The 23634-nt window shown below is 40.6% G+C and overlaps 1 protein-coding gene across 3 annotated transcripts in view; it reads right to left on the minus strand.

Moving 5' to 3' along the window:
• Positions 1-413: 413 nt before the first annotated feature.
• Positions 414-23634, minus strand: part of ZNF831 (zinc finger protein 831) — a 112258-nt gene continuing 89037 nt past the window's right edge. For all 3 annotated transcript variants that reach the window (XM_010365159.2, XM_030915203.1, XM_030915204.1), the window contains 2 exons: positions 6393-6550; positions 414-5620 (listed from right to left, as the gene is read on the minus strand). In XM_010365159.2, the coding sequence (XP_010363461.2) occupies positions 4775-5620; positions 6393-6550 (1004 nt within the window). In that variant the 3' untranslated portion in view covers positions 414-4774. The remainder of the gene's footprint in view (positions 5621-6392; positions 6551-23634) is intronic.

The raw sequence follows: 23634 nt of genomic DNA on the forward strand, positions 1-23634 counted from the left end.
CACCCTCATAACAAGCTATGATTTTGATTTAAGGATGTTTTCTCTGTTAATGAGTAATGCTAAATGTCCAGAAAACATCAATTCCAAGGGAAAAAGGTTCTGGATTATTGCACTGTGGGATCGTGCCCTCCTGTAGCTTCAAAGTTTCGCTACATTTAAGAATTTAAAATCAGATTCCTCAGTTACAGACTATAAAATATGGCAGATAATGACAAACAAGCTATGTGTGAAAAGGAAGCACCACAAGAAAATGAGATCATTGGACATGACCTAATCCCTTTGTTGAGTGGAATGGGATACCAATATGGCCGACGAGGCATTGGGTCAATGATTAGGAATAATCAGATGTCCCATTCATAAAGAATATGGTTTGCAATGGTTTTAGTTAAAATGTTAACAAATCACATGAGACATTTGCATTTTAAGTTTTATTTTTATCAAAACAAAATAATTTAATCATGTAAAGAAAGAAATTTCAACAACCAACCCAGAAGCCAATCAATTCCCTGATTGTGAACAAGCAATTGAGTAGTAAATCCTGAACAGTCGACTGCATATACAAGACATTCCGTCATCCTCTAGTGCTCCAAGTGGCAGAGGCTGATGTTTTTCCTTGGTTACTGTTCTTCCAATGGTGAAGTAATGTGCTCGACTGTTCCTATACTTCTTCAGACCAAATTATGTATATTCCCACGTAAGTGCAAAGCATGGATGAAAAGAATCATACAGGGTAGAAATCTAGCACATAAGATTTTCTAGGTCCTGACCCTTATATTTAATGGGTTCTGAAAAATAAGGACAAGAAATTGTGCTTAAGTATTGAGAAATGTCGTGTTTCAAAAGCCAAAGTGCCTCCCTACATGAACTATGGGGATAGCAACTGAAGTGAGGAAAAATACACAAGTCCAGTTTGCTGCAGTAGTAGAAATATGATCACCCATAGAGCCAGGCAGGCCATTTTCTCCTCACCATATTAAATTATGTCTGGGGAGTTGAGCAGCAGCACATTCCGATAATGATGACAGTTTCCATAACTATAAAAATCTGCTGCACCAGGCAAATTTTGTGCAAAATGCAAATTTCTGTGCTGGGGAAAAAAAAATGAATAATGTGATCATTCTAAGTAATGAATGTAAATGCAAGGAAATACTTTTTGGCATGAGACTGCAAATTGTTTATCTTTCATGCCAAGAACTGTGGTCACAGTGTGCTTCTACAAGGTTCCTCTTCCAGTCTCAGCTTTAGAAGAGTGATTTCAGGAAGAAAAAGTCTGACTTACCCTAGGTTACCACCATGCTATTGGCGGTGTTTTCACTAAAATTCAGAGACACTCTCCTCCATCTTTTTTTTTAATCACTTGGCAAATGAACCATAGGTTCTCCTGGTTACTGTGAGATGTGAACCAAAGGGGTTATTAGCTTTGTCTCACATCTCAAGGGTGAAGCCTAACAGGAGAGATGAGCTGTTTTTCACTGTGTTTTACAAGAAGGAGGATTCCAGTTGTCCACTAAAAATCACATAACTTTGAGTCACTTAACAATGTAGGTTGCCAAGGAGGGGAGGATTGAAACCTCTTCCCTCCATACATCTTTAACAGCAAGATTTAGCTGGGTGTAGGTACAGGTGGAGAGAGAAACTTGGTGAGTCTTGAACATCATGGGGAAATGTCACTTTTGAGATTGGCAAAAAAAATTCAGTGCCCTTTCCTTAGTTCATGACAGCGTCCCTGTAACTACTCTCTGTGGAAGAAACTGAGGCATCAGTTGGTTAAGACCCTTACCTAAAGATACAATAAAATTAACACTGGAAAATTAGCACTGGGGAAAGAAGGAAATCCCTGATCTTTAAACTCTGGTTGCTTTGTTCCAAAATAAATTTGTTTTTCCTTAACTATCATGCAGTACACACTTGCAGAGTATACAACTGCAGTAGTTATCAATTGATAATACTGACATTTTATTTTCAGTAACCCAAACTGGGTTCTAGGTTGTTGATGTTACCCTTAAAATGTATTCTTATAATTGTATTTCGCTTTAAGAAACCCATAGGAAAATTAAGATTTATAAAATCAGAGATTGTTCATTGCTTTATAAAAAGATTCTTCATTAAAAAAAAAAAAAAATCTTTACCGTAGGATGTTTTTCAAGAGCCAGCTCCCTTAGGGTCATTCAAAATACATTTTTAATTTTAAAAAAATCCATTGAAATACAGCTTTTTCACAAATTCATGTTGATATAAAGTAAGGTACACTTGTAAACACTGCCAGCCACTAGCCAAAGACCAGCGAAGCAAGGTGGTTTGGCTAGCTGTTCTACCTTTGTAAGAGATACAGGGAGTTAGAGATGAAATCAATATTCTGCCATATTTGACCCAGGTTGGGAGCCAGCAACGGTGGCTCCTAGAAGGACACAGCTTCCCCCATTATCCTGAAGTTGGTGCTATTTGGAGCTATGACTTACTGATTTACAGCCAGTGATCCCATTCATGCCACAGTAGCCACCCAGAAAGGAGGGGCCTGGAAGACAGATTTTTTTCCCCTGACCAGTGACTCCTAAGACAAAGGAGCCAGTTCAGCCTACAGATAGGTTTTCTCCATTCCTACTGGAGAGTTCGGGTTTTGATTTTAATTTTTTGAACTATGAGTCACATGTATAGGCCAGATGATTGCACCCTAAAATCTGGAACTCTGGGGAAAAAATTAGACGGAGCTTCTTCAGGCTCAGGTTCTTCACAGCAATAATTGGTGGAAGGTGTTTGCATTTCAGTTCCTCACTGTCTCCACCCAAACTTCTTGCATGCAAGGCCCTCGTGGCAACGGTTCCCCATGGGGAATATCTTCAAGCCATTGAGTCTACGCATTTTAAGGACAGAGCAGCTTCTCTATCAACCATTCTCAGAAAAATTGGAACCTGGAGATATATTCATCTTGTCCAACTCTCTTATTCTCACTTAGGGAAACTGAGGTACAGAGCGACTCTTAATCAAGATTTCCCAGCTAAAGTCAGGACTTCAATCTCCATCCAAGACTCAGACCTTTTGCCTACACTGCCTCTCTCATTATAGTGGCATGAATCATTCAAAAAGGGAGATAATCACCACATCGCTTTCGTTGGGTTTAAAAAGTACACTAAGTGAATGTCCAATATCCTTTTTACCTCCCTTCTTATGTTTTTCTTGGCTGGGCCTGAAATCCTTGGATATTTATGAGTGTATATGAAATGGTCACAAATATATACTAAGTAACCAGGGAAGCTGGTCTGGCATTGAAGTTTTCTATGAATAACACCAAAATTGGAAAATTCACATGAAGGTACTTGAAATTTGACCACAGTTAGTCACAGGCACAGACTGACTAAAGTGTATTCGTATGTGTGAGATGCTCTGCATTGCCGTGTCTTTTAAGTACAAGATGTCATATGAACATCATTACATCAAAGTTAAACCAAAAGAGCTCAGCTATAAATTTCAAATTGTACAAAATCATACCAAAAGCAAGTATAAAATTTTATTGAAATACAGCAATGTAAACCTCTTTAAGTTTCTCCTCTCCCATGGAAGGATGGGGAGAGGAAGGCAGTGGGTCTGAGGCTTTGCTCACTGGGCTGGTTGATGTAGATCTGCTGTTTTCTTCTGCACAGGGGCGCATTGGCTTGGAATACTGGGGAATTTTATCTGTGCAGTTCTGACGTGCACAGAGGCTGATTTAATTTGACAGCAAAGTAACACTAAGCCCCGAAAATAAAATTACTGAGATGTAAAACAGCGTCAAAACCCCAATTAGTTTTGTATCCTTGAAGCTTCTGAAGGAAATCTAAAAAGCTCCCGTCACGATGAGCAGGCATCAGTTTAAGCTGTACAGATTACTAAAATGTAACCCTCTAATTGAAATTTCTCAGAGCACAATATGACAAAAAGAATCAGAGGAAAATAAGTGAATTTTTCCCTCTTAAAAAATGACTCATTACAGAGAGACAGTTCTATTAACTTTTAACACAATGTTCCTTTGCAAGAACTAGAAAAACCAACGGTCTCAGAGATCTCCACAGCAAAGGCACCAGGCACAAGAGCATGTACTTGCGTATCTGACCACAAATAAGCATTGACCATTTGTGCAACATTTAAAAGTAATCAGCATTTCACCGGATCATAGGCATTTTGAAGTGTATTTACAACTCCATTAAGGACGTGAATACTCTGAACAAGCTTCAGTTTTTTAATGTATCCGAATTTTGTCTCCAAAACGAACAGAAGTATCTTTGTGCCCAGTTCACAACCCTGTCTCTTTGTCAAGCTACTCCAATTATCCCAAGTATGCTGTCTACCTTGGAAGCAAACCCTCAGTTTACTAACGGAGAAAGCCAGTTGCCTCGACTGTGTGGGATCCACTTGTGAAGACACGTGTTGATTGTGGCTTTCTTGGTTAGTGCCATTTGATTGCAGAGAGGCAGTGGGGGACAGGTGCAGAAGAGGAGGCTGGGAGTCAAGGCCCAGTCACTGCGCACATTGACCATTTCCGGAGTTTGCTTCCTTGCCATGTCTGCCCTGCCTGGCACCATATGAACATAAGCAGAGCACTCCCAAGGGGAGCTGGGGAACATTGTGGCTGAGTTGGGGTTAAGGAGTTGGTTGGAGTTGGCTTGTAAATAACTCAGAATGGCTTTCCTAATCTGTAGGTGTTTCACAGATAGAGTTTAGTTCTTCCGCCAGCCTGACAACATGTACTTGTGAAGCATCAACAGTCTTTGACCAAAGATACCATCTTTCTCTGGAAGCTTCATATTTCTATAACCAATCGGTCTTCATCGTCACTGCTGGTATCACTGAACTCCACTCGAGTCTGCTTTCTCATTCCTTCCAGACTCCTCTTCTTGAGGGATTTAGAAGGGGCTTCAGGAACTTCTGTGAGCTGCTCTGGCTTAGAAGGAACCACAGAATCCTTCCGAGTGATTAATTCAGACACCTGACGTTTCCTACCGTCACTTTCTAAAGAGGGGCAGGGGACGGTCATTTCCCCACACCCATACTGGCCTCTGGAAGGAAAAAACGTTTTGTATCTCCCTTCCTTTTGGTGTGAACTAGCTGAACTTGGTCTTGAAGCTGGTATTTCAAGATGAGTTTTTTCAGTTGACCCCAATGGAACCGAATCTGAAATTCTTTGTCCAGATGAAGGTCTCCCTGGCAAGAGGGTCTGTGCTCTGCCCTCTCCTGTGGCTTTGCTGTCCGGGGAGCTTGGTGTCAGAGTCCTCCCTGCAGTCTGGCTGTGGTCCTGTGGTTCAGCACTGTGAATTTCCTGGGCTATGTGATCTGTTCTCGCTGGCAGAGATATACAAATGGCAGCCACAGAGGTAGCAATGTCGTGGCGGGGAAAAGTTCCTTTGGACCCAAAGAAAGAAGGCCCTTGAGCATCTGAGAAAATGCATGGTTTGGGATCTGTTGAGACTGGATCCTGGGAGGCCGGCAGCTGAGTCTCCAGCAACCCAAGGTCAAGACCTTTGCCAGGGGGTAGAGGCACGTCATTAAACACTGCCAGGTAGGTGTCAGATTGCAGAGATAATCCTGATGTGACAGCAGTGCTGTGAGCAGTACAGTCACTGTGCTCACCGGCAGATGGAGAAATATCCTGCAACAAAGTGCAAAGGGAAAAAATGGGGGGAAAAAAGGTTAATTGGTACAAAGAAAAATGTGGTCAGAAACGTAGTCCTCAGTGAAAACAGGTCTTGAGGTCTTAATGATTCTTTACCAAGCGTGAACTTCAATATGACGCCCTCAATAAGTTTCCATTAATAACTAATTGGTGCATTAACTCGAATAAAGCTCCCAATTGATATAAAATAGGTTGCTGAGATCCTGTGCTTTTATCTGGCTTTGTGAAAAACAGAACTGCTCAATTATCTAACCAGTTCTCAGCTTCCTTTTTTAAGTCACTACTGCTCATGAAGCAGATGTACTATTTTATAGGACTGTGTATTGAAGGTTTTTGCTTGTTTGTTTGTTTGTTTTTGTTTTTTTCCAGATGAGTGTTTTTCCAAGTGTGGTCTGGATACGTATTTTAGTGGTTTTCAACACGCAGCCCCACAATCTGTCTGGGGGGCTTCATGTTGCAGTGGCACCTGTCAGCCATCTCTCTATTCAGGTGTGCAGTAATAGCATACTTGGGTTTTTTTAAAGAAACCATCAGAAATCATCCCAATGTTTGCACTGCCAAAGCTGCTCAGTCATTTGATACAGAATGTTTTGACTTATTTGTTTGTCTTAATGGGCTTTCTGTGAGGCGAATCTTCATAAGGTGATCCGAGCAAGTTCTGCCACCCTGAACAAGAGCAACAAGAACAAGCAGAGCTATAAATCTAGACCAGCAATAGGTAGGGGCAGTTCAAAATCATCATGCCCACCTTCACAGTTCGTTTCTCCATTTCCCTGACAGTCCTTGAACTTGTACCAAGAGAGAGGGTTCCTGAGGTTTGTCTGCAGTCACCTTCCTTCTCTTCCTTCCCACAACAAGGAGGTGATTCTGTGGTGGCATGAGATGGCTCCTCTTGCAGATTCAGACCTGAAAGGGGAGAGGCACATTTACGTACATCTGGAATTATAAAATTAGCAAAGAGTAATTTCCTGGGAGGTGGTCCATGACTTCATGATCGCCTCTGAGCTCCTTCACCCTCATCTCACAGGGTGTGTGCAAGAACTCAATTTATCTCCAACCAATTCACGCTTGGTCAAACAAAATATATCCACTCTATGAAAAAAGGAAATGGCCAAACCAGTTCTCAAAGGAGAAAAATCCCTGAATGATACATATCATAAAATATATCTATGTTTCATGTTGCTTTTTCTCATCAGAGTTGTATTCCTGGTCATGTCTGTTTGGGTAAATTTTAGATCAGCTTGAATTCTCTGGCCATATTACAAAGTAGTCAGAATAGACGTTTCAATCGATGTATAGTGGGAACCTAGAAATAAACCATGTCTTAATTCCCACTAGAGTGCTGGGCAGCAAGGGATGAAGCTGGCTTTTGTGATGCTGTTGTTTTGTTGTGGTGGTTATTGTTGTGATTGTGGAAAGAAAGAAGGGCCCTGACAATATCTGCAAAACAGCATTTCTCGTACCTGTCTTTCCCGCATCCTTCACCCGCACTAATGACCTGGCAGACCAGTCAAAAGGATCACAAAATTTCAGAGAGGACAGGTTCCATCATGATATGAGATCAGGGAAATATCTTAAAACGACTGTGTCACTAGAGAAGAAGCACTAGACCCACTTTTAAATTTGCTTTTATTTTGATGAAAGGTACACACGTGCAGTCTGAAAAGTCAAGCCTAACTATGTATTAAGAAAAACAGCAACCCCTGCCAACCCATACATCTTTTCCCATTTGGGAGTCTTTTGACTTTTATCTCCTTCATGTCTAATAACATTGTTACAGAACTATATCTTGTGGAAGTAGTAGCTATGACTTCTCATGGGGAGAGAGGAGGGTTTCCTTCTTCTTCCAGCTTCCCCCCTCTTCAACCTTCATGACCCCACACACAAGCACACATTCCACCTCTCTATCTTCTCAACAGTTCTCTAACACTGATGGCCTGTTTTCATTTAGGCGAATATTCCGTGTTTATTGTGTGTGTGTGTGTGTGTGTGTATGTGTATAATTTATTATTATATATTACCTGTCAGCACTGAATCATGTAGTATACCATGATTATGTTGCCTTTCTTGCCAAAATTGCTTTCCCTGGAATTAATTATTTTACTTTTTAAAAATTTCGCTGAGTTTTCTATGGACTTATTTCTAAAATCATTTTCCAACTGCCTCTCCAATTGTCTGGGGTTTCATTTCATTCCCTGAGAAATGTTTCCTTGAAACTTTCTGATTTGCTCCAAGTGGACCGTGTTTCTCTACAGCATGGCTGTGCCCTCAGGGTCTCCTTTCATCTCAGCTGTGCTGATTCTCTTCACCTCTTTCCTGGTTCCTGAACCTCTACAACTTCTTTTTTTCTTGGTTTACTCTCCTGCTTTCCTAACACAAAACTTCTAGTAGTTTCATGAGAAAGGGTACATGAAGTATAACTCTTTAGATGCAATTGGCAGCTTGGCTGGGTATGACATTTTGGTTTTTTTTGAGATGGAGTCTCGCTCTATCTCCCGGACTGGAGGGCAGTGGCGCGATCTCGGCTCACTGCAAGCTCCGCCTCCCGGGTTCCCGCCATTCTCCTGCCTCAGCCTCCTGAGTAGCTGGGACTACAGGCGCCCGCCACCTCGCCTGGCTAGTTTTTTGTATTTTCTTTTTAGTAGAGACGGGGTTTCACCGTGTTAGCCAGGATGGTCTCGATCTCCTGACCTCGTGCTCCGCCCGTCTCGGCCTCCCAGAGTGCTGGGATGACAGGCGTGAGCCGCCGCGCCCGGCCTGGATATGACATTTTGAATCAGAAATCATTTCCCTTTGGGGTTGTGACATGGTTCTACTGTGTTCTAGTTGTTGAGAAGTCTGGAGACAATATGATTTATGATTCATGATCCTTCGGATGAAATCTTTTTGTTTGTCGCTCTCTGGAATCCCCGAGGCTCTTCTTTATTTCTGGTGTTACCATAGTCTGGGTCTATCTTCATTCATTATCTGGGCACTCAATCATTTCTTTCAACCTGAATCATGTCCTCAGGTTTTAGGAAAATGTGATTCTGTTTTTCTTTATTTCCTTTTTCTTTCTCATGTACAATGCATTGTTTTGAAATATATACACATTGTAGGTTGACTAAATTAGCTTATTATTAATAACATACGTATTAGCCCACATGCTTATCTTTTTTTTGGCAAGAACACTTAAAATATACTCTTAGCAACTTTTAAGAATACAAAACATTGTTATTAACTATAGTTACCACGTCGTACAATATAACTCTTAAATGTACCTGTTATTTCTGATTTTTTTCCCTTCTGTTTTGTCTTTTCTCTCTTTCTAGAACTGCTCTTATTGGGTTATTGGATCTCCTAGTATAATCTTCTATTTTTCTTATCTTTTCTCTCTGATGTTCTGTTTCTTGGTCTTTTTGTTTCACCTTCAGGGGAATTTCCTCAACTTTATATTCCAATGAGTTTCTATTTCTGCTATATGCTTTTAATTTCTAAGAGTTCTTTCCCATGTTTTTTTATAGCATCTGTTCTTATTTCATGGCTCTAACATCCTCTCTTTTACCCCCAGCAATGTTAATAATGGTTTGTTGTTGTTGTTGTTGTTGTTGAAGTTTGCCTCCCCCTACATAGTCCGTCTTCCAAATTCCTTTGTTTCCATTAGTTTGTTTTTATTCCTCTCTAGGTTAGTGGCTTTCCTGAGAAATACAGCAATCTTAGCTGCTTATGTTTAGGAAATGGGCATGAAAAGGCTGACTTGGTGTTCTTTACAAGTGCAATCGGTCAACCATGGGCCCTACTGTTAGGTTGTGTGGTTGCTCTGTTTCAGTGGGAACCCTGAAGTAGTTATCTGCAGGTCTCCATGTGTACTGGTCAGCTTCTATAGGAAGAGTCCTCGGGTCTCCTGACTGGAAAATAGAAGCCAGGCTGCCGGCATTCTGGAGTCAAAATTAGAGAAGAGATTCTAGGGGCTCATATGCAGTATTCACATTTGCTCAAATCCCATTTTCAATCTAGTCCCCTCACTCCCCTGCTGAACTAATTACGCCAAGTGTCCCCCAGCATTTTGTATGCTGTCCAGAGACTAAGCCCCTAGACTTCTGCAAGGGTGAAGGAAGTTACCAAGCTAGAAACGGGGTGGGATTTGAAGTCTGATTGCTTCTTAGTCTTTCAATCAATCTTGTTTTCAGCCCCACCTGGTACCATGAATGTCTGAGTTGTGGGGAGTCTTCCCACTGTTAAATCAGGATTCCATTCCTTGGGGTCAGCTATATCAGTTCCCATTCAGACTCTGCACTTCAGCTTTCAAACTGGTGGCATCATTTCTTCTCCAAGTCGTTTCTCCTTGTGAGCTTGTACATTACAAACACCTTTAATGACTAACCTCTTGTGAGTTGTTAGAGAAAAGTAGAGGTAAATAAATGTGTTCCATCCTCCATCTTAAACCAAAAGAACAGTTCCACTTCTTATATCTAAAGGGGTAAGTTACTAGATTACCAAGTGTGCTAATCCTGAGCAAATCAACTTTGAAAATCCGTAGAGAAGTGCACAGTTTGGAAAAGAAAGCAATGCTTTTTTCTTCCACACAATCTTTCTTGACCCTCCCGTGTACTCTGGTAGTCTAATGGCACACAACGAGGCTTTTGTTATTCCATTCACCTGTTCAACAACCACATCCTGGGCCCCTTCAATGACCCAGGCACCATGCTCCAACTTGAAGAGTCTGAGAAGAACAAAACAAAGATGGCGCTGGCCCTCAAGAGCTTCTACTGTAATGGGGAAAGAGAAGCAAAGACAAAGAAGCAGACACATATTGTGATGGGGTCACAAAGGAAACAAATCGAGGACGGGAATATTACCGAGAGTGAAAATGAGAGTATTACAGGCAGTAACGATTAACAGGAGGCTATTCCAGAGACTAATGAGAAATGGAGGGGAGCATACTACAGAGTCACCATAAGCAGGGGGTAGTAAAGAGAGTAATGAGGGGGCTTATTCCAAAGAGTAACTGGGGACGACTTTTATATAGTCAAGGACGACTTCTCAGAAAGACGACATCAGAAATGAGACCTTCAGAGTGAGAAAGAACAAGTCCACGAAGGATGTTCTAGACAAAAGAAGGAACAATACAGAGACCTTAAAGGGGAAAGCAGCTTGGGGGAGCAAGGGACTCATGGAGGGCCAATGTGGAAGGAGAGTCATGAATGAAGAGGCAGGGGCAAGATGATGTGGGGGAAGTCAACAGGGACTCAGATCTTGCAGAGTACAAGTGACTGTGGTAAGAAGTTTAAATTTTGAAGCCAAACTTGGGAGAGAGGTGAATAGAGGTAGGAAAAACAGGTACAAGCTTACTAGGATAATCTAGGGGCCAGATGAGATGGCTTGACTAGAGCACCAGAAGTAGAAAGGGAAAAAAGAGGTGGATTCAAGGTACATTTTCATTCTCACCCATGAAAAACTACCAAAAATTAATGGTGATGATATGCATTTCCTTAGCCTCATCGTTCACCAAGCACAAGTGCTCACTCTAAGTGAATTAAGCTCTGTCCCCACAGTGACAAAACAACCAGGCAATTCATTCAATTCAATGAAGAAGTAAAACCAATCAGTGTAGAGAAAATAATCAGATTGGCCAAATGTCTTCCCAACAGGTTGTTTTGGTTTTTAAGCTTAAGCAGAAAGGTCATGTGCACATTTGACCAATAACTTCTGACTCATCTATGAAAGCAAAGGAAGAAAATCCACTGATCTGATTTGTTTTTGACCCTACAGTCTACAGAGAAAAGTGAGTTATCTTTAATAATTGTGAAAAATGCCCAAATAATGTCACTGACGTGTGTTAAACTGATTTGGATTATTGAGGAAGGACACTAACTTGCTTTTAAATGAATGGCCCTTTTCAAAAAGTAAGTAGTTCCCTGGCCAAATTTTAAATCACAGAATGTGATTCCGTTTAGGCTTCAGCATCACACTATATGAATCACTTCCTACACCTTCAGAAATTACAAACTCCACTGTCTTAATGCAATCTTCGGAAATTCAATTGCTCTTACACAATTATGTGACTTTTATTAGAGAGACCATCTCTCATCACAGCTCTCTGTGCCGTGCTGTTCTTTTCCTGATTAAAGGCTGCGTTTTTAATAATTTCCCTCAGAAATAATTGCCAGACTGCATTTAGAGGAAGAGGCCACTTAAAGTGTTATAGCAATTTTAAATGTGGCCATCTTGAAAAGGCTATAGGAAACTGTAAAATACTTAGAAAGAAAATGAAATAAATAAACAACATGATGAAACTTACAACATGACTGTAGACATCTTTAATGCCAAACCTTCTTCCAGCTGCCTAATGTCTAAGCCACACTAAAATGCTATAAATACACTGCTCAAATATCATTAACTAAAAATGTAAGTAATTTGATATATTTCTTTTGGTTTGTCCCAACACACCAAAACTCCATGAATTTGGATTCCAAAGACTGAATTATTTTTAAAAAGGGCTAAAAATGAGTCTATAAAATCAACCTTCTAAGCAAACTGCAAATATAAACAAGAACATAGGAGTAATTTCCTAGACTATTAATTGATCTGTGATTAAATTGTTTAGAAGCATCCCTGGAATTAAAAGATCCACAGTGTGCTAGCAATTACTTAAAGAAAGCTGGGCAGATCTCTAAAAGTAATCACTTTGTGGATAGTTAATTATTCAAATATTTTTAAGCCTGTTTTTGAGCCTACGTTATTGAGCCTAAATATTTACTGGGCACCGAGCACAGCCAACAGCCGTGCCAAGTACTATGCTAAACACAGGGCATTTGTTCCCTGGAAAATGAGGCAGACACACCCACATGATAATTCTAGTTCAATGGGGGAGAAATTCAGTAAGCAAATAATTATATAAAAAATTCACCAAGCAAATGTGGTAAACAGCACGAAAGAAAAAGCATGAAGGTACTAGGTGGCCATGATATAGGACCCCAACCCAACATCTATCTATGGAAAAGAGTAAAACCATGTGCACAGTCAATCATCTGACATTGCCCCTGTCCTGGACGGCTTTTAAGTCTGAATCATCTATTCATGTAATTAGTCAACCAATTTTCTTTAAGTCTCTGTTGCATACCTGACGTTATGCTGAAGTTTAACAGTAAATTCATTTGTTTCTGCAATCCTATTACATTTTTTGTTTATGAAGCCTCTTTAGGGGGAAAAAATGGCTAAAAATGATGGAAGAAAGAGGTTTTATTTCTCTCAGGCAGAGAGAACGGGAGACGTCGGATGTCAATGCCAATCAAAAAATAATCAGAAGTTAGTGGGCGGTAAGCAGTGAAAAGCAGCCCCGACTTCAGCTGCACAGGCAGGAAGGGTTGTGGGAGAGGACCAGAAAGATGGATTTATCAAGTACAGCCTCGGGTATTTCTGCACTATCCTAATACAATCTTTTGAAAGTTTGCCTCTAAGTAATCATAAACAAATCTTTTATTTCAGCAACCATTTTTCTTAGTAATTCTCGCCTCTTTTCTATTTCTTTGATGAAAGGCAATTAAGATAACCACCCTCCCCTCGCAGAAATCCTGAATTCAGTGCAAAGCGGTGTTTAAAATTTTGCTTTAAGTTAAAAATTCTGTCCTGTCCAGACATCAAGAGTGGCCCTTAAAATACAGAGTGAAAATAGGATTATGAAATTGGAGAAGGAAAAAAGATGATAAAAAAGCAAATGCCATTTGCAAGATTGAACGCCAAAACAGAAACTGGCTGATCTACTTCATGTATCATTCTTTTAAGTTTCTTGTTGCTAAATGAAAATTGTCTATGCAGGTCTCTTCCCTGGGACATAATCGATATACCTGAAACAGCTTCTCATCTTTCCTCAAGATTTACACCCTAGAATGAAGGAGAAATTATTCTGTTTCAGCAATTTCAGAGCACTATGACTTAATAGCTTTGGGGAAAGAATTAATACTTCTTCATTAATTCTAATGAGAAAAGATGTCGGAAGTCCTGTCAGAGAAGGAGAGTGAAGGCACAGAGAGAGAAGAAGGCTCTGGAGAGACCCCCCCCCCCGACCCATCCCTGGCCTCCTGCTGGCTCCAAATACCTTAGAAATCCCTTCAGAGGAGGATTATGTGAGCCCAAGGAGAGAGACTGCGGAGGGAGAGGTGAGCTTGCCCAGGCCTGTGATGAACGAACAAAAGAAACCACTGAAGAAAACCAAAGTGTACAAAGCCAATGTCTACCTTTGTGCCAGAGATGTATTCAACCCTCTTCATACAGTATTTAGAAATTATATCTTTTAGGTGTGTGTAATTAGGTAAAGCTTTTACTTCAGAAACCACCTGTAATCGCCACCGTCTCTCCATTTCTATTGCTGAGATGCAAGGAACGTGTTTTGATCACTTTTTCCTCTCAAATACTTTCTCCAAACTCAGTGAATGGGGCTGGTTTGAAACATTTCGGTGACTTTAAAGCTTGGTCTTGTACAGAATTCAACACTGTTCCTTCATCAAGTAGAATAATGAAAACTGCCCAGGAACAGTCTTTGAAAAGTTTATCTCAAAATTGACTGAGGAAAATGCGTTTTGTGGGTTTGTTAAAAACCAGTGGTTCCAAAGCAATGGTGATGTCTAGAGATATTTTGGGTGGTCCTGACTTGGAGTGGAGGGGATGCTCCTGGCATGTTGTGGGTGGAGACTAGTGACCCTGCTACACATCCCACATTGCAACAAAGAATGGTGTGTCGCCAAAGGTCAGCAGTGCCCAGGTTGAGAAACCCTAGTTTAAACCAAAGATCACAAACTCAAATGCTACAGGAGCCAGACAAATCACTAATTCGGGCACCTGCCTGGGAATGGCCAAACAGCAAGCCCAGGCCCCAGGGGTAGCTAACCCCCAGCTCCAGCCAACTGAGACAATGAAGGTTGGAGGGTCCAGCTCACCAGATCTGTTTATTTTTCAGGAGAAAAGTCGAAATCTGTATTTCACATGCTTTCAAACATTCATAACTAATTAGTTTTCAAAACAACAGTAGCACTGTGCTACCCAACACATCTGTGGCCTGAATTTGCTAATGAGAGGCCGATTGGTGGTGACCTCTTGCTATTTAAGAAACTCACATGTGCCGCCCACTCTGAGAGCAAAGCTTCACCCTGGCTTTGTGTGCTCTCTTGCTGAAGCAAAGTTTCTTTTTAAAAATACGGTTAAAAATATTGATGGGAGAGTAAACCTGTTTTTGAAAAGTAATTTGGTGGTATCTTATAAGGTGAAATAAATAAGTTTAAAACCATTGATCCAGCAATCGCTCTTTGGGAAATTAGGCAAGAACGTGTACTGCAGCAATAGCTGTGGTAGGAAAAATAATAGGCATCAACATAAACATCCATCAATAAAGTAAGGGTTGAATAGATAAACAGTAGTACATCCAAACTAGGGGATTTAGGGGATTGTATGCCACTATTAAAACAATCTATATACATATTGGCCTGGAGTTATGTACAAAACATATTAAGAAGAAAAGAATTGCCGATTACTACATCTGATACGAGCCTTTGTATAAAAAACAACAAAAAAATGTGTCTGTCTGTATTTGTATGTGAGTGGAGAAAGATGTAGAAGGATGTGTGCCAACCTAACTCTCGTGGCCTCGGGGCAGTGAGGCTGGAAGTTGTCAGGCTTTCCTTGGATAAATCAATGCTGCTTTCTTTTTTGCAACAAACATGATTTTGCGTTATCAGTTGGAAAGAAAAATAAGAGACACATAATCATATTGGTTCTAAAGTTCAGACTCAAAATAATGAGAAAACCCCCAAAGTATATTATACCTGAATATGCTCAGGCAAAACTAAAAGTCAAGTCAGTCCTCTTACCAGAAGATCAGAACAGGTTGCTGAAAGACAGAGATAAATCCTCACACATCAGTAACTAAAATTTAGTTTTTCAGGCACAGAAAAACTGAGAGATTCATGAAAGGAAGAGAAAAATATATTTTTTCCATCTCTAGCCAAATCTAGAGTATTTCTGTACTATCCTATTTTTTTTTTTTGAAACTTTGCCTGAGTAATAATTTAAAATCTCTTTTTTTTTCCCCCAGAAACCACTTTTCTCTATGGTTCTCATTTGTTTTATCTTTCTTTGATGAAAGGCAATCAGTTGAAGAACACTTCACTTACCATTTTCTTCAAAAAAAACCTTCATTTTTAGTGGGGAAAGTATGCTTAAAATCTTTTGGTAAGTCAAAACTTTAATTGTGCCCAGACAAGAAGAGAATGCTCTAAAATAAAGGGAGGATAAATTGTGATGAAGAAGGAAAACTAAATGAAGGGAACAAATTGCTAATATTATTTGCATTCTTCAGTGCCAAAATTGAATCAGGAGAATCTACTTTACGGATCATTAATTTCAAACTTTCTTAACTCTAAATGAAAATTGTGGAGAGAAAAGTTCAGGCTTTGGAACATAATTGATGTGTTTAAGCAATTGCCTCATCATTTCTTAAGATTTACACCCTGGGGAAGGAGATGTTACCCTGTTTCAGCAATTCTGTAAGCAATATTACTTAACTAATGGCTTTAGGAAAAGAATATCTCCCTATTAATTCTGACAGGAAAAATAATGGTACAGAACCATTAGTTCTAGTCAGAGAAACAAGAAGGGAGAAAGTGGATGAGGGAGTCCTACAGTTCAGGCTGCCATTTGTTTCTCCTTGGGAAAACATTTTGAGGTGATTTGTGACAGAGAGATTGGGCACAAGAAACACCAGGGGCGCTTCCTCCCACCTCCCTCCATCGACTCATGGCAGAGTAACACAAGTGCAAAGGGTAAAAAGAAGAAATAACTCTCATCTACTTGATTTCAGAGAATTACGTCGCCATCCTCACATAATACTTACCTATTCGACCTCTTCAACATGATTAGGGAAACCTTTTACCTCGAAAAGTATCTGTCTGAGCAGTTTTCTTTGCTTTTCTATTTTTTCAATGAAAGGCAGCTGCGTTGATAACTTCAGCCTCAGAGGAATTTTCCTAAACTATGTTAGTGGGGGGAAAAAATCCAGTTAAAATATTTTAGTCACTTAAAACCTTAGTTATGTGCTGAATTCAAAAGAAGAGATTCCAGTGAGAGGGAAAGTAAGTAAGACAAGGAGAAAGAATAGAGGTCTCCCTCATCCCCTGCCCTGCCTTGCCCTGGAGTTAAATACAGGTTTATTGCTAATAATTAAGAAGCTCTAATTCTATGTACTTGTTGTAGTATACCCGTAGCTGAAGATTAAAAAAAAAGAAAACAGGACACAATTACACAATGATTGGTATTGTGGTAAATGCCACAGAGGAGATGGGTTATGAATCACCCCATCTCCACAAGGGCGCTTCATCGGCTTTGAGAGTCAGAGGCGGCCAGCCTGAGGAATCGCCACTTCACAAAACTGTCTAACGAGGGTTGACCTGGTGAGGAAGCCTCAGCCCTGGTTCCTCAGAGAGATGTGGCTGCAGGACGCATCTCAAGAGCAGAAAAATACATTTATCAAAATCTAGCAACCCATACCAGGGTATTTCTCTTTCCTAGTGTAATTTTTTGAAGTTGGTCTCTTCTAAAGTAATCATACATTTTATTTCAGAAATTATTTTTCTTAGTGGTACTTATTTCTCTTATTTCTTTGATAAAAGGCAATCAATTTAAGATTTCCCATTTAGAGATTGTCTTTAATTTTTCTAAACAATATTTAGTGGAAAGTCATATTTAAAATCAATCCTTAAGTTAAAATTTGTGCCCAGACCACAAGTGTGTATCGAAAATTTAGAGAGCAAAAGGATATATAAGATGAGGAGAAACAAAATATTAGTGAAAATACCTCCTGAAATATATAATGCCAAAATTGAAATCAAGAGTATCTACTGTTGGAACGATTATTTTCAAGGTTTCTCAACACCAGATGAGTTCACAAACAACAGCCCATTTCTTGAAATATAATTAAGGTATTGGAGAGAGCTCATTTTTCCTCAAGATTTGCATCCTTAAAAAGGAGAAATTGATCTATTTCAATGATAATAGCTGGGAAGAAAGATCTCCCCTTCTCTCCTTCATTAATCCTGAGTGGGGGGAAAAAAAGGTCTCTTGTCAAACTAGAAACAGAAACAAGAAAGAAAATTTAGAGTTGGCATCATCAATTTTGGGTTTCTAATCACCTTAGGAAAGAAAACTTTCTAAGTCCAGCCTTTGTGAAGCAACAAATATTGAAGGAGTATTTAGGGCTTCGCTCAAACCAAGACTTCAGACGAGTAAAACTTAATTCGACAAGAAACCCAGCAAAAGATGATGGGGGAATACTGTTCTGTTTTCATAACGTGTTTAGATATTCTATCTCGTGGAGTACTTAGGCGACTGTACTTTTCTTGCTTCTCTTTCAGTTCTCTTATTTTTTGTGTCGTAGAGGAAAGTGAAGCATTTGGAAAGCAGAAAACTTCCTTTCACCCAGATATTTCTTCTAAACAATACTAGTGGAACAGTCCATTTGAATATTTCAGTAATATAAAATCCTATTCAGGTACCAAATTCAACAGCATTTCTTAAATACTGTTTAAGACAAGAGGACTGAGATAAAGAGGAAAGAAATAAATATCGCCCAAAATACTCTTTAAAAACTTTCACACACAGAAATTTACTCAAGAATCTATGCTTTCTGGCCTATTTCACAAGTGTCATTTTCTTAATAATAAAACAAACTCAACTGGGTGGACTGTGGGGTCACTGAAATACTTTCAACTTGGCTTCTTTTCTCAAGATTTCCACCTTAAAAGAAAAGAGTACCCCAGGAACTGCAATCCTTAGCAATGCAGATCAAGTGGGGTTTTTTTTTTTTTCAGCAAAAGCCTCTTGATAGTTTCTATGGGTTCTGATAAAAAAATAAATAAATAAAGTGGGCCAGTTATGAGTTCTTTTAGACCAAAGCAAGGAATAAAATATCAAGAGTTAGATCTGCCCTGCTATGAAGAGATCATGGAGACTTGAACCTCAAGGTCACGTATAACTTGGAAGCTGAGATGTGGGGTAACAAAGAGGAATGGAGGAATAATAGGAAGAGAGGGGCCAAATTCTTACAGAATTCTAGGAAGTCGCTCATTTGTCCTCACACCAGTTGTAGAAATTATTTTAAAATATGAAACTTAAATTATAGGATTTTCTTTTTTACCTCAGAAACTATCTCCTAGACACACAGTAGCATCTCTATCTTCCTGTAAATTTCATCAGTCTGATTAAAATGCATTAAAAATTTACAAGCTCAATCACACACAAACCCAAAAGCTTACCTGAAAATACAGGTAGGATGACAAAAGCAACATTTAGGAAAGAGAGGAAATAAAAAAGGAAGAGTACTTCCCTAGAAATAATTTTTTTTTTTTTTTTTTTTTTTTTTGAGAGTGAATCTGGCTCTGTCACCCAGGCTGGAGTGCAGTGGTGCAATCTCGGTTCACTGCCTCATCCTCCGGAGTAGCTGGGATTACAGGCACCCACCACCAAGCCGGGCTAATTTTTTTGTATTTTTAGTAGAGACGGGGTTTCACCATGTTAGCCAAGATTGTCTCCATCTCCTGACCTTGTGATCCACCCACCTCAGCCTCCCAAAGTGCTGGGATTACAGGCATAAGCCACCATGCCCGGCCCCTAAAAAATAATTTTCAAACCAATCTAATCAATCAGTAAATCTCATTTCTAGATGTTTTTAAAAGAGTAGCAATTGATGTATTACTAGAACTGCCTAGAAAGTCCAATTTTTGAGGTGTAGAAAAAACCTTTACGTCTTTCCTGAAGAATTCTACTCTACCACTCACAAAAGGAGTCTCTTTTGCAATTCTAAAGCAATATAGGAAAGGACATCTATGATCTGACAGAAAATGGGAGGTAGTCATTAACTCTTGTCCGGAGAAGAGTGTAAACAATGTCAGGCATCCAGGAAATTCCAACTGGAGAAGGGGCAGAGAATGCTGCAGGAAGGGACAGGCACACAATTCCGCACAGAGGATAGACAGCAGCTGGGGGGCTGGGTGGGGGAGTGGCGTGGGGGTGGCGGTGAGAAGAACAGAATAAAAAATACGCAAATCTTCCCCAAGGGGAGAGAAGGTAATCTTTAGAGTCTTCCAGCTTGCACTTCCCTGAATCCTCCCCTGGGGGTGGTCTTGGGCAGGGGTGGGGGCTGGAGGAACAGGTTCACCATAGCACAGGGTGTCTACCTGGGTATTTTCTTGAGTGAGACAAAACTGGAGAAGTAAGACTGTGCTGCCCCAGAATCTTCTCTCAATAGAAGTCACAAGGTCTGCTTAAAATGCTTACAGATGGCCGGGCACAGTGGCTCACACCTATAATCCCAGCACTCTGGGAGGCCAAGGCGGGCTGATCACCTGAGGTCAGGAGTTCAAGACCAGCCGGGCCAACATGGTGAAACACTGTCTCTACTAAAAATACAAAAACTAGCCAGGTGTGGTGGTGCATGCCCATAATCCCAGCTACTCGGGAGGCTGAGGCAGGATAATTGCTTGAACCCAGGAGGAAGAGGCTGCAGTGAGCCAAGGTCATGCCACTATACTCCAGCCTGGGTGACAGAGCGAGACTCCATCTCAAAAAAAAAAAAAAAAAAACGAAATAATAACTAAATCAAGGATGTAAAATAAAAGTCAAAGTCAAATAAAAAGAGATAAAAGGGGGGAAACTTGAACCTTAAGCAGTTATCATCAAAAATGTATTTGAGAAATCTTCTTGGCTTATCTTTTAAAATATGTTATGACTAAATTCAAATCACAAAAATAATACACAGCTTAAATGATCATGGAGTAAACTAACATAATGGTTTTGAAATAAAGTAGTTCACACTGTTTCTATGAACACTGACAGAAAAATAATGAGAAAATTGCATGAACGTCCAACAAAACCTGAAGGCTGGAAGCGATGGGAGTGGGTTCTGTTTGCTTTTCTCACTCAGGCCATCATAAAAATTTATTAAAAAAAAAAAAGTCAATGTGGAGAAAGGGGAAGAAAATGGGAAGTGGGCCTGCACCCCAAGGATGCTGTGTGGGGAGTAAAAGAAAAATAATTGTCATATCCACATGCTTTCTATCACTTTATGAAGCTTCAACTTCTCTATGCAAAAGCAACCTTCAAAACTTCTATTCGGGGAAATTTATTCGTCCATTTTACCTCCAATATTCCAATATTTCTCTCAGAGAGAGGAAAACAAAGCTACCATTTTCCTTGCTGAACCTCTTCTGGCCCTGCGTCTGCTGTGTGTGACTGCTAAGTATACTTCATGATTATGAAAGTTATCTCAGGGAAAGAAATCCATACCCAGGCTCTAATAAATACAAGGGGGAGAGGACGAGAGGAGATGAAATAGCATGAGGTGGATAATAAAATTTAAAATAGGTTTTAGCGTAGAAATGTACCCTGTATATAAGATCTCATCTCGGTACTCATTATAGCTTCTGGGTGTATTTTCCAAGTCAGAAGGGTGCAGTTTTGATACTGTCTCCCTCACGAATTTCAAAGAAAAAAGAAAGTTAACAGTTTTTCTTCCATGTATTTGCTTTGAAAACAAAGAAAGCAAATGTGACCTTTCCTTTGTGGCCAAGTCAAGGGTGGACAATCCAGGAGACTGGCCACTCCTCTCCTCTGGTCAGGGTGTTTGGCTAAAATGCCCCAGGTCCTGAAAAGGCCAGGCCTTACCTAAGCCAGGCAGCCCCAGACAGAGGGGCGGGCAGAGACCACCTGAGAAATAGAGAGGAAGAGAGAGAGAAATCGAGATGGACTGATTCCAGGGGAAACTGGGAGGTCAGGACACTTGGTAGATGGGAACCAGCTTCCCAGTTCTTCAGAGGTAACCAGTTTAGTATTTGAAAAACAGAAGGCCCAGAAATCAACCCAGCTGTGAGAAGGGCCCCAGGCCAACTGAGCAGGGATGAACAGGAATGCCCAAACTGATCAGGATTAAAAAGAAAAAATCAGAATTGGGTAATTTTCAAGCAGATGAAGTCCCCCAGAGAGGTATACGCCAGAAAGGACAAGGGTCTGAGGTCTCTACCGCTTTGCCGTAGGGAAGGGTTGGCAGATAAAATATGGATGCCTGGTTCCATATGAATTTCAGGTGAACATCAAATCATTTTTAGCATAAGCATGTCTTACGCAATGTTCAAGGCATACTTATGCTAAAAGAAATTATGTATTCTAGGAGTTCTCTTTTTTTATTTGCAAAATCTGGCCATCCAACTTTAGGGAGATGGAAGAGGAAGCAGGGCAGGGACTGGCCGAGCTTAGACAAGTCAGTCTGAAGACGTCAGGCCTGGCAGTCGCCACCTCCTCCCAGCTCCAGGCACTATAGCACTACAGGCTGTACATCCAAGGATTACTGCGGGCTGTGGTTTGGGATGAGTAATTATCATCAATAAAGGCATCTCCATGGGGGGAGCACCTCACAAATATCCCAAGCATGGAGATGGCCCTGACAGCCCTCAGAGAATAACTTCCATGAGCTCCCAAAACTCAGCAGACAAAGTTCACAGAGGCTCACGCCCGTAATCCCAACACTTTGGGAGGCCAAGGCAGGTGCATCACCTGAGGTCAGGAGCTCGAGACCAATCTGGCCAACATGGTGAAACCCCATCTCTACTAAAACTAGAAAAATTAGCTGGGCATGGTAGCAGGCGCCTGTAATTCCAGCTACTCAGGAGACTGAGACAGGAGAATTGCTTGAATCCGGGAGGCAGAGGTTGTAGTGAGCCGAGATCACAACACTGCACTCCAGCCTGGGTGACAGAGCGAGACCTTGTCTCAAAATAAAAAGCTCACAAGCAAGAGGTAAGACAGGGACAGGTCTGTGGAGAGAACCAGCATCCCACAGCCCTGCTATCCTCTTAGGAAGATTTCAGGACCACCATGAAAAATAACCTTCTAAAAATCTACTTTGAAAAATCATTAGTCTATGGTCATCTCAAAAATACTTCTCCCACCCTATCCATTTTCTTCCCTGAATGGTCCCCTAACTAGAAAAGGCTTTTAGGTATAGTTCATTATTATGAAGGTTCTTTCTGGGTGAGAAACCTTAGCTAGCCTCTAATAAATGAGAGTGGGAAAGGATGAAGGGAACAGAAATGGCATGATGTAGATAATAACCTTTAAAAGGGACATTATGTGGAAATGCGTCCTGGTGTTCCGGATGAGGCGGCCACACTCCAGTAATTGCAGGTTCGGGAACATTTTCTAGATGAGAGTTTTGTTATGCTCATAACTTCTCCCTCAATTTTAAAAGGAAAAAAAAAAAGAAGGAAAAAAATCTTTTTATTCTTGTCTTAAGCTGGGATGGGGGATAAAAAGAGCACAAACTTTGGCTTTTATTATTAAAGTTGTCAATAGCATGGCCTTCAGAGAAGGGCAGGAGTTGACATTTTTCCACCAAAAACATCTTTGTCATCCACTTGAGGGCAAAAGGCTCATAAGAAAATGGCCCTAAGCCAGACATGGCAGGTGGTTCCTGCCTGCAATCCCAGCACTTTCGAAAGGGGGATCACTTGAGCCCAAGAGTGAGAGACCAGACTGGACAACATGATACAACCCCATCTCTGAAAAAAAAAAAAAAAAAAAAAAAAAAAAGGCAAAAAACTAGCCAAGCATGGTGGTGCGTGCCTGTAGATTGCACCATTGCACTCCAGAGTGGGCAACACAGTGAGACTCTGTCTCAAAAAAACAAAAAACAACAGAAGAAGAAAAAAGGAGAAAAGAAAATGGCCCCTCATGCAGGGGAAAGGAATCGGCCTGAAGGCGAACGCTCTTCAAAGGGAGAAATCAAGCAAGCCAGGAAGACCCTTCTATATTCGTTTGTCCTCTGTACCTGGGAGAGGAGAGAGATGAAATATAAGAGGACGAAAGGGCATGTTGTTTGGCCCAAGAGCCTCGTTGGCTGGGCAGGGATGGACAGACATCCTGCGCTTTTTGTTCCTCACCTGGCTGCACAGAGGCAGAGAAAGGTGCAGCCA

The sequence above is a fragment of the Rhinopithecus roxellana genome, chromosome 13, assembly GCF_007565055.1.
Source record: "Rhinopithecus roxellana isolate Shanxi Qingling chromosome 13, ASM756505v1, whole genome shotgun sequence".
In the NCBI taxonomy this organism is placed as follows: Eukaryota; Metazoa; Chordata; class Mammalia; order Primates; family Cercopithecidae; genus Rhinopithecus; species Rhinopithecus roxellana.